The 14,858-nt window shown below is 52.6% G+C and overlaps 1 protein-coding gene across 2 annotated transcripts in view; it reads left to right on the forward strand.

Annotated features, from left to right (window-relative positions):
* The window catches only part of TGFBRAP1 (transforming growth factor beta receptor associated protein 1), a 46,737-nt gene extending 39,394 nt beyond the window's left edge, over positions 1–7,343 (forward strand). For both annotated transcript variants that reach the window (XM_030845019.3, XM_030845020.2), the window contains exons 8-12: positions 230–373; positions 1,932–2,075; positions 2,633–2,792; positions 3,986–4,419; positions 6,259–7,343. In XM_030845019.3, coding sequence (XP_030700879.1) covers positions 230–373; positions 1,932–2,075; positions 2,633–2,792; positions 3,986–4,419; positions 6,259–6,435 — 1,059 coding nt within the window. In that variant the 3' untranslated portion in view covers positions 6,436–7,343. The remainder of the gene's footprint in view (positions 1–229; positions 374–1,931; positions 2,076–2,632; positions 2,793–3,985; positions 4,420–6,258) is intronic.
* The last annotated feature ends 7,515 nt before the right edge of the window (positions 7,344–14,858 follow it).

Below are 14,858 nucleotides of genomic sequence, written 5' to 3' on the forward strand. Positions count from 1 at the left end.
TCATTGAAAAGGAAAGAGAAAGAACCTGGTGCTTTATGTTCCTGATTTCCTGGACCGTGTCCCCTCTTTTTTTTTTCATGTGTGTGAAAAAATTAAAATGGATTTAAGCCTCTAAAGTTTCTCCCGCCACTTTGAAATATTGAAAGGCCAGACAAACAACACGAGCCCTTTCTGAGCGAATTCTAAGAGGTACGTAACCTCCCCTACCTTCTACTTTATTCCTCTCCAGCTGTGGGTGAGCATCGTCAATGGGGATATTCACGACTCCACGCGCTCAGACCTGTACGAGTACATCGTGGAGTTCCTCACCTACAGCCTCGACGCGGACCTCGTGTGGCAGTATGCTGACTGGGTCTTGCAGAAAAATCCGGAGGTTTGTGCTTCGTAAACGCACTCGTTCAGGGGCGGCAGGGGGACTGGTGAAAATGGACAGAAAAGTTGATTCTAGGTGGGAAAACAAGCTACACTTTAACCCTTCTCTCTGCTTTTTTTCTCCCCCCCTTTTAATACATGGCTTGAGCCGTCCGAATCCCAGCTCTCGAGGAATTTCTGCATTTCGGTGCTTCTGCACACCTGTGTCGGGGGCAGGCCACTGTGTAGGAAAGCAGAAGGCACCGCAGGTCAGGTCTTAGCATCTTCTTAAACGCCCGTGTGTTGACCCCCATCCCTAACGGCATCTGGTCCCTTGTTCTCTGCGGGCTGGAGAAAGACCAGACTGTTGCCCTGCAGGGCGTGGAGCCGGGCCTGAGGCGCACCAGCCAAACCGTCGCCCTTGCTTCTATGTCCCCAACCCCCTTTGGGGGGGTGGGTTGGGGACATAGAAGGGCCCTTTTTTGTTGTTTGTTTTCATCAGTCATTTTATTAATCCCTAAGGGAAATGTAAATCAAAACCATTTCACACCCAGTAGGATGGCTAAAATTTAAAAGACAACAATAGTACACGTTGGCAAAGATGCAGAGGAATTAGAGCTCACATTCATTGCTGGTGGGAAGGTAGAACAGTACAGTCATTTTGAAAGACAGTCGGCGGTTCTACAGATGGTTAAACAGTCATCATGTGAGCCAGCGATCTCACTCCTAGGTGTGCTTCCAAGAGAAATGAAAACCTTTATTCCCATAAAAACTTGCCCATGAATATTTATGGCAGTATTATTCACGACAGCCAAAAGAAGGAAAAAGCCGTGTCCATCACTTGATGAATAGATAAATAAAACGTATATGCACAAAATGCAGTATTACTTGGCAATAATAAATGAAAGGGGTTCTTTTTAGTATTTTTTAAAATAAATTTATTTATTTTTATTTATTTATGTTTGGCTGTGTTGGGTCTTTGTTGCTGTTGCGTGGGCTTGGGCCCCACGTGGGTAATGCACACGGTGGCTATGGGCGTTTGGAGAATCGAGTTCACGGAATCTTCAGCCGCTTGTATCTTCTTTCACTTATGATCCAGCAAGGCTGATCTAAACGTTACAGAGTTGTTGCCTCACGGATTGTCAAAACCTACCACCAATAAATGTTTGGTTCCTTAGTTTCCGACCCTTTTAGACGGAATTCCAGCTGGAGCTCTGCGGCATTTCCTGTCTCTGTCAGTGCTTCATCTGCACTGTTTTTCCGAATCGTCATGTTTTTTTGTTTGTTTTTTTTTAATGTATACCATTTTCAAAGTCTTTATTGAATTTGTTACAATATTGCTTCTGTTTTATGTTTTGGTTTTTTGGTCGCGAGGCATATGGGATCTTAGTTCCCCGACCCGGGATCGAACCTGCAACCCCAGCATTGGAAGGTGAAGTCTTAACCACTGGACGACCAGGGAAGTCCCGCAAATCATCATGTTTTTGACAGTCCTTTTACCCAAAGCGTACAGTGCTCAGAATGAAGATAAGATGGGGTCTTTGCAAAGCATGATAAATAAATTGCTATTCTTCTTTCAGGTCGGAGTTCAAGTTTTCACCAAGAGACCTGTGGACGAACAGCAGAGTAGATTTAACCCAGATGATATCATCAGTTGCCTTAAGAAGTACCCGCAAGCCCTGGTCAAGTACCTAGAACATCTGGTCACGGACAGGAGACTGCAGGTGAGGCCCCAGAGCGCAGGCTGGGCTGCGTGGGCTGCGGTGGCATCACCGGGACCTGAACCTGGCCCATGGGTCTAACGTAATGTCTCGTGTTCCCGGCACTCAGTCTGTATGCGTGGGAGGTCAGGGAGGGAGCCGGATGTTCGTGAAAGAGACCCGCAGCCTAAGTAGCTTTTTTTCTCACCTTCCATCTCTTGTCCCCTCCGCTTATATTTTCTTCTCTTTTCCTTCCTTGTTATTCTTTTTTTTTTAGAGTTTTTTTTCCTTGTTGTTATTCTTAAAGGAAATGAGGAAAGCTGTCCCCTTTTTGGAGAATACCTGAATCCCGTGGCCCTTACTTCTCAAAATGAGATATTTTCCCATAGATTTTAGATTCAGCTCCTCTGTGTTGTGGTTTCTGAAAACTCTTGCCCCAGTACGCGTGTTCTGTGGTTGTCCTGTAGCCCCCGCTCACCTTGCACGTCCGGTCTCAGGCACCTGCTGGCTGGTTGGTTAGGGGGCGTTCTCTGGGCTCCCCTAGCAACTGCTGTCTGTCTGCTTGTCCTCCTGTCTTGTAGAAGGAGGGGTACCACACGCACTTAGCCGTCCTCTACCTGGATGAGGTGCTGCAGCAGAGGCCCAGCGCCAGTGGCAAGGATGCAGAAGTGACCGAGACGCAGGCGAAGCTACGACGCCTGCTCCAGCAATCCGATTTGTACCAAGTCCACTTTCTGCTGGGTGAGTGCATCTCTCTGCATAAACGTCACCGGCGGGGGTGGGGGTGGGGGCAGGGATGGAGGTCTCTGTTCGGGGGCAGGGGGTGGGTTGTGAGCCTCTGTGGCACGAAGTCAGCCTCCTGGAGGGCAGGCGAGCCCCCTCGTCCGTCCTCCACCCTCTGGAAACGGATAGGGCCCCTTAGCTGATGACACGCAGGCTGCCCTGGGCATTGGGAGGTCTGCATGTCTGCTGAGACAAGCTGCTTTGAACTTGCTTGTTCGGCTTGGAAGCCCTCAGGTCAGTTGCTTCTGAGGCTCCAGCTCTGATCACGGCTTTGAGGGTGGCACTGCCCCCAGCACCCCACTCGGCTGCCCCAGGCTTGGAGGAAGGCGGGGGTCCTGGAGGGCGTCTGGTTTTCATTTCCTCCAGGGCAGAAACCACAGTGTCCATGCTGTGTACGAGCCTCAGAGCAGCACCTGGCAGACTGAACTTGTCTCTTGCGGTATCGGGCACCGTGGAATTTCCGGGTTGTCCTTACTGGGTTAATACCTTTCTCTTTAGCAGCTTTTAACACCACTCTCTGACCATTAACTACACCCATTCTCACTGTTCGCGGTAGTCGTGTCCTGTAGAGTCTCCACACTGAGTTCTCGGACACGGAGCCGTCATACCTGGAGGGATGCAGGTCAGGCTCCTGAGAGCCTCTGGTCACATCATTTTCATCAGCCGATCAATATGGCACCTTCTTTATGTGTGTTTCTGCTTAAAGACACCTTGTTTAACGTATGTTGTTGATTCGATGACGCTGAGCTCGTGGCCAGCAGCACATGACTCAGGCCTGAATGATGCTCGTGTGACACATGTACTTTGTCCTAAGGCACGTGGCAGCCCTCCTGGGAGGCTACGTGGACACCCCTAAACTCTGGGTGTCAAGGCAGCCCGGGTGGCAGAGTTCAGGGGCGTCCAGGCAGCCCAGGTGGCAGAGTTCAGGGGCATCCAGGCAGCCCGGGTGGCAGAGCTCAGGGGCGTCCAGGCAGCCCGGGTGGCAGAGCTCAGGGGCGTCCAGGCAGCCCAGGTGGCAGAGCTCAGGGGCGTCCAAGCAGCCGGGCTTGCTCTGCCCGTTCTTAAGCACGTGGCCCATGCAGTTGTGGCATTGGATTGGCACCGCCTGGCGCGGGCCCTGCCGTTTCTAACCAGCAGGTCCCACCTCACAGACAGGATCCGGGGCGCCGGGCTCCCCATGGAGAGCGCCATCCTGCTCGGGAAGCTGGAGCAGCACGAGGAGGCCCTGCGCATCCTGGTCCACGAGCTGGCCGACTTCCCGGCAGCGGAGGGCTACTGCCTGTGGCGCTCCGAGGGCCGGGCCCCGCCCTACCGCCGGCGGCTCTTCCAGCTGCTGCTGGCCATCTACCTGGGCCCTGGCCCCTCTGCGCCCGAGCTGGCCGTGGCCGCCGTGGACCTCCTGAACCGCCGTGCCACCGAGTTCGACGCGGCCCAGGTCCTGCAGCTGCTGCCGGGCACATGGTCGGTGCAGCTGCTCTGCCCGTTCCTGACGGGGGCCGTGAGGGACAGCGTCCACGCCCGGAGGACCACTCAGGTGGCTATGGGCCTGGCCAAGTCCGAAAACTTGATCTACAAGTACGACAAGGTGAGAGCCTGGCCCTCTCGGGCGAGACGTGTGATTTGAGGTCGGTTTTACCCGTGGAAAAACAGTCCTCGTCCGTTTCTTCTCTGTAACTTCAACACACGTGATTTCTTCACACAGACACAGGTGTGTGAGCCCAGGCGGGAGCCGGGCCGGCAGGTGTATGGTTGGGGCAGCTTCCCGCCCCTTTTAGACACTGACGGTCCGCAGAGCCGCGCTCCGGGCCCTGGTCCACGCTGCACGTCACGGGGTCACTGCATCCACACAGCGCTTCCGGGCACAATTGCGTCCCCGTCACAGAAGGGGGGCAGGGGCCCCAGGAGGTGACACAGGACACAGGATCCCGGCTGTGGACTGCAGGCCGATTCAGAGCTGCACGTTCCGGGTCCCCATCTCTGTCCCCTGGGCTTGCTGTGACTAATAATAACAAATTCCACAGGCCGGGGGCTCAGACGACACGCATCCTGTTCTCACTGTCGGGGGGCCGGGAGCCCAAGATCCAGGCGCCGACAGATTCGGGGCCCAGTGAGGCCCCCTTCTCACTGAGCTCACGGAGCCGGGAGCCAGCGCTGGTCTCTTCCCCCTCCGTAAGGGCCCTGAGGCTGTCCTGGGGGCCCACCTCCAAACACCATCCCACTGGGGGTCAGGGCCTCGACGTTTGGTGAGAGATACAGGCATTCAGTCCATAACATCCCCAAGCTTATCCAGAGGAGGCTTCTCTCTGGTGAGGCCCAGACGCCCCGCAGCCAGGAACCTGTCCTTCCAGAGCAGGAATCCGCCGTGTTCCTCCCGCTGGGAAGCCTTCATTGACTCCCCAGTGGAGACGCCGAGGCCGGCAAAATTCAGCCTCCCTCCTCTGGCTTGTCCCTGCCCGGCCCAGGGTGCCCAGACCCTCCCGATGGACTTGCCGTTTCGTACGTACGGCCTTAGAACCCACCGTCTCCTCTGCCTGAGACGGCTCACCTCTTCCTTCTGCGCCTGGTGAACGCCTACTCGAAACCCCGCCTCAGTCTTTCCTTTGTGAAACCTTCCCATCCCTTGAAGCAGACGGGTGCCCCGTGTGCCGACTCACGTGCTGCGTCTGTAGCTGTCCCCTTCCCTGTTAGGCTTTGGGTTCTCTGAGGGCAGGAACTTCCTTTACTTATCTCGGTATTCCTGAGCCAACCTGGCATCTTGAAGGCATTGAATGTTTGCTGAATGACTAAAGAAACGAATGAGTAGGGTGAATTCACTAAGCCGTCACTCTGTCCTGCCACTAGGCTGACTTGCTGGGCTGATTCACGCAAATTGTGCAGAAAGGCTTTTAGCTTGCAGAGCTCAAGTCCTGTTTAATCAGACAAGAAATAATAAAGTTTTGTTAGTTAACATTTAAAGAAAGGAAATGACGTTTCCTGGGGCCAGTCGGGAATGTGCCACGGATCAACCCCATGGGTTTGACCCAGTCTCTTATTTGGGCCTTAACGTTTCTTGTCTGCAAACGAGGCGAGCAGGGAATTAGATAGCTTTCATGGTCTTGTCAGCTCTAACGCCCCATGATTCTGTAATAGGCCTTGCTTGAATAGATCAGAGCTCAGAGAATGTCTGAAAGATCTTGGTGAGAAATTTCTCCGCCAGACATGCAGCAATTGCTTTTGTGAAATAAGGCAGTTCTGTAGCTTTTTTGACTTTTCCAGTTCCGGAGGGTGTTTTTGTTTATTTTCACCGCTGATACTCTGTTTCGAGAAATTGATCTTAACGCTGTCCTCACCAGTGATGGTAGCAACCCCCGGGGTGATGCATGTCAGCTCTGAAGACCGGTGTCACTTATGTCACAGGCGTCCCTGTCTTTGTTTCTTTTTGCAGATGAAGCTGAAAGGAAGCTCAGTTCGGCTCTCGGACAAAAAGCTTTGCCAGATGTGCCGAAACCCCTTTTGCGAGCCCGTGTTTGTTAGGTATCCCAACGGTGGTCTCGTCCATACCCACTGTGCGGCCAGCAGGCACACGAACCCCAGCTCCCCCAGCCCCGGGGCTCGGACTTGAAGAGGCTGGGCCGAGGGCGCCTTACCAAGCCGGCCAGGTGCACAGAGTAGGCGGCCGCGTCAGCCGCCATCTGGTGCCGGGGGGCTTCAGTCGTGGGAAATGGGATGCGGCCGACCCCCTGCATCGGATGGAAATGGATAATCCCCGAAATAGAGACAGGCCAGATTCACCCGTCCAGGGACATCGCCACCCAAAACAGATGTCTGCTCTGAAAGGAAATGAGCCTTCCTGTGCCACCCGGACAAACCAGACCCCGCACCCCGAGCCCCGATCTGTAGACACGTATTTGCACTGGAAACGTTTGCTCCGGTGGCACGGAGGGGACCGCGTCCTGGCGGGCGAGCGGCCAGGGCGCAGAGCTCTCCATCCTCACCGCCTGGCCACCGGCCACCCTGCGGGCTCTGCCTTTGCCCTGAGGGACAGCTGACCTCAGGGAGGTATCCCATCTGGCTTGCAGCCCCTAAAAGGTCTGCCTGGGTACCCAGGCCCTCGCTTTGGGGTAGATTCATCCGCTTCTGTCTGCCTCGCAAGTGAAGGCTCCGAGAAGCTGTGACGCGCCGGAACGAGCTGCTCGCGGGTCTGGAGCCGACGGTGGGGCCAGGAGCACACGGCGCATCGCCCGCCGGTTTATAACTCCATGATTAACATGTTCGATTAGAACTTTTAATTTGGCGTTATATCCTCGTGGTGATTCTTCTCTCTTTTGGAAATTCACCTCCGTCATGTTCATTCGGGACGTTTTTCTTTGCACCACCCCCCGCCCCACTGATTCCTCGGGAAATTAAAAGGGAAAGGTCGTGAGCACAAGCTGAGCGTGTCTTCCGGGGAGGCTGGTGGTCACCTCCACGCTGGCCAGGGCGGGCCGTGGGTGACGGCTGCCCTGCGCGATGGGGATGTCACCCCTCCTGAGGGAGCGCCGCCCCCAGAGGAAGTCCAGGCGGGCTGCCTTACCTCTAGCACTTTACACGCCTGCCCTGCGGCTTCCTGGACACACAGGACAGACACCTCCCCGCATCACAGACCCCGCGTCCATTCCGCGTCTCTGTCCAGCATCGCGGAGAAGCTGACACTGTTGTTACTTCACTGCCCTCTTCTGAATTTCTTCTTGGTGATTATCGACTCTATCGGGGACTAAGAAGAAAGATGCCGTGACGCCTGGCAAACGTGCATCAGCTCGTGCGTGTGACGAGGGGACCCCGGGATCTGGCCCCTCTCCTTCAGCCCAGCCCTTAACAGACGGGGTGGAGAGCTCATCCTCCCTTCTGTGAAGACGCTTTCTGTACTGATCACGGTCACTGTTCTCTTTCCTCTTGTGATTCCAGGGGGTCCAGATAACAAAGGCATCTGTGCACTCTTCCCTACTGTGTCTCGATTTCTAAAGAATAAATGATGAAGAAATCCTTGCAGCTCAGCCGTGTGCTGTGTAAGCTGGTGTGAATGAAAGCCCAGTCATGAGTCTTACCCTGCAGATGGCTGTGAAGGAACGGCCATGTCACTGGGGACGTTCCCATTACGACTCGTGAGTTTGGGGTTATCCCTCAGAGAACAAGTGACTAGGACACGGAAAACTGCACCTTTAAAAGCACTGTTTCTCTCCACGAGATGGGTACAGTCCTGGAAAAGCCTTCTGATTGTTCCTTTCTCACTTGGGGGCACTGGTCTCTCTCTGCTCTGAACATTGATCAATATTTTGAAATGTTTGTTATCCTTTAGAATGATGGGAACTGAAGTTGAGCAGTTTCTATCTCTACTCTAGAATCCTCTAATGCAGCAGAATTCTCTGACCCTGTGCAGAATTGTTAAAAACCTTGCCTTTCTCTAACTCCCACAAGGCCGTTTTCTCAAATCATATTTTTTAAAGAAGTACGTGGTTCTTTCTAAAGACCTGCTGTCTTGTGATTGTGCCATTGGTTAGAGGAATTAGAGCCATCACTTGGCCCTTGTCCCCCTGGGTCGGTTCGATGTCACCATCCTAGTTAAAATAGCATGAACTGGACTCAGCTGACGCTAGTATTCTCTGGGCAGGACTCTTCATTTTCACGAGCTGGTTATCTGCTGTCGCTTATCAGGTATCCATGTGGGAGTGGCACGTGGGCTATGGAGTCTTGAGCCCACGCGCAGGGCCGGAAGGCCCGGGCCTGAGCCCCGGATGTGCTTGCAGTGGGGCTCCAAAGGCCCTGGGTACCACCCTTGAGTCACTGCCTGTCACACAGCCAGGGTAACCTGGGCTTCCCCCTCGCCCACCTACGGAAACCTGGTCCTTTCAACTTTACCCTTTGCCCCTGGTTGGATCCCAAATACACAAGATGTACAAATGTAAACTTGTTGATTTTATTAAAATTCTTTTGATTCTTTGTCCCTCCTGTAATTGTTTTTTAAATAAATGTTGTCTCGGTGACGTGATGGTTTCCGCTCGCGTGGCGCCTAATAGCCCAAGGGCCATAGAACTTAGTCATCTGCCCTGGTGGTGCCTTCCACCTCCTGCAAAAGCACTTGCATTGGTCGTTCCTCAAATCCTTTGGTGTTGCTTCACTACATTTTAAACAATGCACTTTTTAAAAAAAAATTTTTATTTATTTTTTGCGGTGCGCGGGCCTCTCACTGTTGTGGCCTCTCCCGTTGCGGAGCACAGGCTCCGGACGCGCAGGCTCAGCGGCCATGGCTCATGGGCCCAGCCGCTCCGCGGCATGTGGGATCTTCCCGGACCGGGGCACGAACCCGTGTCCCCTGCGTCGGCAGGCAGACTCCCAACCACTGCGCCACCAGGGAAGCCCCTCTCTGCAGCTTTTTGCAGCCGGGGAAGGGAAACAAATAGTTATAATGCAGCCTGCAATCCAGAGTCCTAAATTAGTGCAACAAGACACGAGGTAAGAAGGAATTAGAAAGCAACACACACAACCCGCAGGCCACGTGTGACTTGGGAAGTAAAACGCTGTCACTAGGGTCTCACTGGGCTCTGGCACCCTCTGCTGTGCCCTGGCAGGCCACCTCCCCTCGGCCGTGGTGTCACCCATAGCCTGGAGGTGGTGGCTGAGGGCCCTCTGGGTGTTAGGCCTTAGTCTCAGGACAAAGCAGCGGGATGGGCCAGCCTGGGACCAAATGCTGCTCTCTGGGACCTCGGGTCTCGGGGACGCACAGGAACTCCTCTGCAGCGGCCCCGCGGACGCGTCTGAGCGCCCGGGGCAACAGCTGCAAGAATCTCATTGCGTTGCTGCAATCAGCAAGAAGGCCCCTCTGTGCAGCCCCTGGCTCCAGAGCTGGTCTGCGGCTGCCCTTTTCTCTTCTCTTCTTTCTTTATAATTGATTTTTATTGGCGTATAGTTGCATTACACTGCTGTGTTAGTTTCTCAGCTCTATGTATACATATATCCCCTCTTTTGGATTGCCTTCCCATTCAGGTCACCACAGAGCACTGAGCAGAGTTCCCTGTGGTTTCTGAACCTCTCTTTACACAAACCTCTAACATCTTTCAGGGAGGGAAGGAGATATGCCCGTCCCCAGAGCCCTGGTCCTGCCCCTGCTTAGGTGGTCGGTCCTGCTATTATGGCTCGGTTCCTGCCTTCAGGTAGGTCACATAGTGTGTGCGTGCGTGTGTGTATGTGCATGTGTATGTGTGTGTGTGTGTGTGCGCGCCTGCGTGTATGTGCAAGCATGTGGATGTGTGTGCGTGCATATGTGTGTGTGCATGGGCGTGGGGGGGGGGTCTGGGATGGTGAGGACTGCAGTTCACCTCTTCCAACATGCTAATCAGGGAAGCAGGGAGTTAGACCAGCCCCTGTTTCCTCCCGTCCGGCTTCTTTGCTGCTGGGAGGAGTCTGGTGTGTTCCCACACCTGCACTCAGACCTGTGTGGCGGGTCACCTGCAGCAAGGGTTCCCTAATTGCAGGTGGGCAGCTGGCTATCCCGGCACGTGGCACATGTGAGCCCCCGTAACCAAGCATCCCCTCTGCTCCTCTGACCGTAATTGCATGCAACCGCGTGTTGGAAACGCGCAGGGCTGTGCCACCCTCCTTTTTGGGCTTGGTGTAATTTCCAGGTATCTGGTGTTTGTACAAATACTAGAAAATACGCTGCTTTGTAGCAGCTGACAGAGAAGCTCAGCCATTCCCAACCCGCCTCCGTGCCAGGGGCACAACCACCAGGCCAGGAGCTGAGGGGCTAAAAGGCTCACCTCACCAAGAGCTGTACGCAAGGTGCTAAGGGGGCGGTTTTCCTTTTTCAATCCATGTATTCATTTATTCGTATATTCATTCATTCATTCCACAAGTATATAGTGGAAGATGCTCCGTGCCAGACATCGTGCTCTGTTCTGCAGAAAAACTGGGGAGAGACACATCTGGTCTCAGCCCTGCTGGAGGTAATGACAGCCCCGGGGGACAAATGCCGGAGGACGCAGTGCCGGTGGACCAGATGCACGGAGTTGGAGGGAGAGTACTGCACTCAGGGTGAGGGGGTGAGCGGGCTTATGGCCCCGTGGGGATGGAGAGAAAGAGGATCTGATGACTCTGCAGCCCGGGAAGGCGGCAGGGGACAGTGACAGATGAGGCTGGAGGCTGAGGCTTCATCCCAGTTCTGGGCGGAAGAGAAACATGGGTGTCTGTGCTGTAGAGAGACCAGCAGTGCCCCCGCCAGGGGCAGCCTCAGCCAGCGTGTCCATCTGGTATTGGGTCCATTCATCTTGGTCTTTACATGGTTTTTATTTATACGGGAAAGGAGTCCCGCCCCCCAAAAAAGAAACAGAATGTTGTGGCCAGTTTATTTGGAGAGTCCCTTGTATTAAAATATAGTACATGGAGGGCTTCTCTGGTGGCACAGTGGTTAAGAATCCGCCTGCCGATGCAGGGGACACGGGTTCGAGCCCTGGTCTAGGAAGATCCCACATGTCACAGAGCAACTAAGCCCATGCGCCACAACTACTGAGCCTGTGCTCTAGAACCCCGCGAGCCACAACTACTGAGTCTGCGCGCCACAACTACTGAAACCCACACGCCTAGAGCCTGTGCTCTGCAACAAGAGAAGCCACCGCAATGAGAAGCCCGCGCACTGCAACGAAGAGTAGCCCCCGCTCGCCATTAGAGAAAGCCCGCGTGCAGCAATGGAGATCCAATGCAGCCAAAAGTAAGGTAAATTAAATAAATAAAATTTTTTTAAAAAATTAAAAATAAAATATAGTACATGGATAAAAAATTGGAGGTATAGTAAGGCCAAGAGATCAGGAGACAATTGCCACTGAAAAGATAGTTTTTATACTCACGGATCCCGGAGACCCTCCTCACAGGGGAGGGGGCACACCAGCCACATGGGGAAGCACCAGGGCCAGGCAGGAGGCACAGGGCGGGTCGGGGAATGTGGGCAGGAGCCTTCATTGTGGTTTCCAAGGGAAGGAAGGGGTGAGGCAGCTGGGCAGGCTTGGGGCTGGCGAGGTGGAATGATTTCCATGGGCTCTGGGCCCAGGGGCTGTCCCTGGCTGTCTGGCCCTGGCCCTGGGGCATTGGAGCAGGTGGATAGCAGCTCGGGGTGTGAGCTCTCACAGAGGAGGCGGTGGGGTGTGGGCGCTGCTTGGGCTGCTTTGTATTTGGAGGGGCGCTCGCAGGCGAATTGTTCAGTGTCTCCAGGAGCCAGCCAGTCCTGGGAGCGGCAACCTCTCCAGGGTCAGCCAGGGCCCGGATGTCAAAGCATCAGAATACAGAAAATCAAAGATGTGGTTAATACAGATTTTCGATTAAACCACTGGGGTGGCCACATTGTACTCTGCTTCCCAGGACAGAGAATTGAACGTGACAAGTTTAACGTACTTCTAACAGCAAGATAGCAAAGGCTGCCCAGAGTAGCACAGGGTGAGGAACAGGAAAGAGGATGGTCTGGAAACCCTTCTCAGGCCCCGCCTGCCAGACGTGTGTTGTGGTCAAAGGGTTTCTCGAGCCTGAGTGACTCAAGTTGGCTTATACTTGCCGTGAATAAGACTTTCAACCCAAATTGGTTTCTGGAGAGATGTAAGACGCCTTTAATAGTTGTTTCTCTGTATAGCTACTGTATAGCACAGGGAACGATACTCAATATTTTGTAATAACCTATAAGGGAAGGGAATCCGAAGAAGAACGTATAACATATATATAGTCTGAATATAACTGAATCGCTGTGCTGTACACCTGAAACTAACATGATATTGTAAATCAACTATACTTCAAGTTAAAAAAAGGAAAACATTAAAATATTGTTGTTTCTCATGCTTTTCTCTATATAATTAGTGAATATATATTAATTGGCCGAAGCCTTTGCAGCACTGTCAAGCTCTTGTATTATTAATGTCTCCTCCGTCACAGGCTGTGGGCTTTCTCTCCTGGGCTCCTTCATGTCCCAATTCATGATCCAACCTTGGCCCAGCCTGTTGGCGGATGACCCTGGTGGCTGCTGAGAAGAGCTTCACAACCTACCTTAAGAGTTTCCCAAGTTTTTGGTAACTCTCAAGCACAGCTGGTTAGAGAATAAATTGTCCTGACCTTTCCAAAAAAACCAATTTTATTATGGCATCAAAAGCCACCAATTCCACTTTCATAAGTTTATTTTAGGAAAATAATCAGCAGCTAGGTAGGAAGATTTATGTCAGGGATACTCATTGTAGGATTTTTTTTTTAATAGTGGAAAACAGAAAAAAACAAAACCAAACAGGGAGTACTTAAGTAACTTAGCTGCTGGTGCAGCCACATAACAGATGACTTCCAGCCAGCAGAGATCACTTCAAAACATGAAAAAAAAAATCTACCAGAACACTAAGCTAAGTTGTGGGATAGTATGATCTAAATTTTGCAAAAGAAAGACACATTTTTATATGTAAGTTTAAAAAACTAGAATATCTTTAATTTTCTTTATGCGTTTGGGTAAAAACAAAGTTTTCACTTCTACAAGGAGCAAATTACCTCTATAATAAAAAGTAATCAGTAGATATGATTTTTAAAACTTGTCTAAGACAAGGGAACATTTATTCCTAAGGATGGAAAGTACTCCATTCTCTTACAGAATCTAAATCTAAACTTTAAGGTATAGCATCACCTCATGTCTAGTTAGGAACCTACCCATATCTGCTTATTGCGTCATTTGAGAAGGAAAGGTTCGAGGAAAACGGAGCAGGGGGCCGGGGAGTGAAGAGGATCTGTAGGTTCACACGAAGGCATAAGGGAGATTTAGACTCTGGGGACAAAAACCTGGTGGAACCTCACACCTTGGAGACCGTCCGAGCGGATGCCTCTCGGTGGTCCCAGGGCTCCCCGCCAGGGAAAGCAGTTCCTAGCAGCCTGGACTGCCTGCTTCCTGAGAGGGCCGGCAAATCCCGTGACAATCGGAGCCCTGGGGAGACAGAGCCTCCTGCTTGCCACAGTGTTTCTCCCTTCACGCTTTGAAAGCAAATTGCGCTTTGCACTTTTCCGTATGCATTTATAAAGTTATTCAGTCCTGTTTGTCTTTTATGGTGAGGTGAGCGACCCTTCCTTCATGGTTTAATAAAACATCCGAAGTCTTCGTGACACCACAGCAAAGCACGGCAAGGAGGGGAGACGGCAGCAGCATTTCAATGAGGGAGGAAATGAGAAATGAGTCCCCAAAGGACACTTAATAAGGAACAGCAAACCTGTCTTTTCAAAAGTGCTTCTGGAAATGAGCTTGGCTGTTTTTTCCGGCTGGATGGTTGGCAAAGGGACAGCAGCTGCCAGAGGCAGCAGGAGAGAGCGCTGGGGAGCTGGGACACGCAGATCCATGCAAGGGACCGGCCTTATTACCCCGGCCTTGGGGATGGTCAGACGTTTACCGGGACACCTCCAGGCTGAGCTGGCGTATCAGCACCCTCGGATTCCTGGTTGCAGAAGGTAACGTTCTGGTGACACCTGTGTGTTTCTCATACAGGTGAGTTCTTTCTGTTCCTATCAGACTAAGTAGGGAAAACCCTCTGTGCTGCAGCCCCTCCCTCCCTCTCCTATTCTTAGATCACCTCGCCCCTGGCTCCTCCAGGAGGAAAGGGCAGAGGGCGGAAGGTAAACCAAGGCTGTCCGCTACAGTGCCCTCGCCCGCCCGCCCCAGATAAATGTGCACGCACGCGCGCACACCATGCTATTGTGTTCCAACGTCCTTTTATTCTTATGCAATCCAGATGTGACCACCCCTAGGGTCCCCAGCCCTGTTTTCTTGAGCTGCTCAGTCGCCATGGCCTGGCCCCGGCCCCCCCTCTGCAGGTCCACCTTGCCATCAGCAAACGGTCTGCACCTTCCAATAGGCGAAGCTTTGAAAGTATACTCCTTCCTTTAACATAATCAAATTCTTGGCAGACTCGGTCTCAATCGCTGTTGATTGTGGTTTTAAATTATACGTTTTTTATCTTGGCAAAAGTCATCTCTTTGTGGCTGCAAATTTTCAAACACCTTTTGTGCCTAAAA

This window comes from Globicephala melas, chromosome 12 (assembly GCF_963455315.2).
Source record: "Globicephala melas chromosome 12, mGloMel1.2, whole genome shotgun sequence".
Lineage (NCBI taxonomy): Eukaryota > Metazoa > Chordata > Mammalia > Artiodactyla > Delphinidae > Globicephala > Globicephala melas.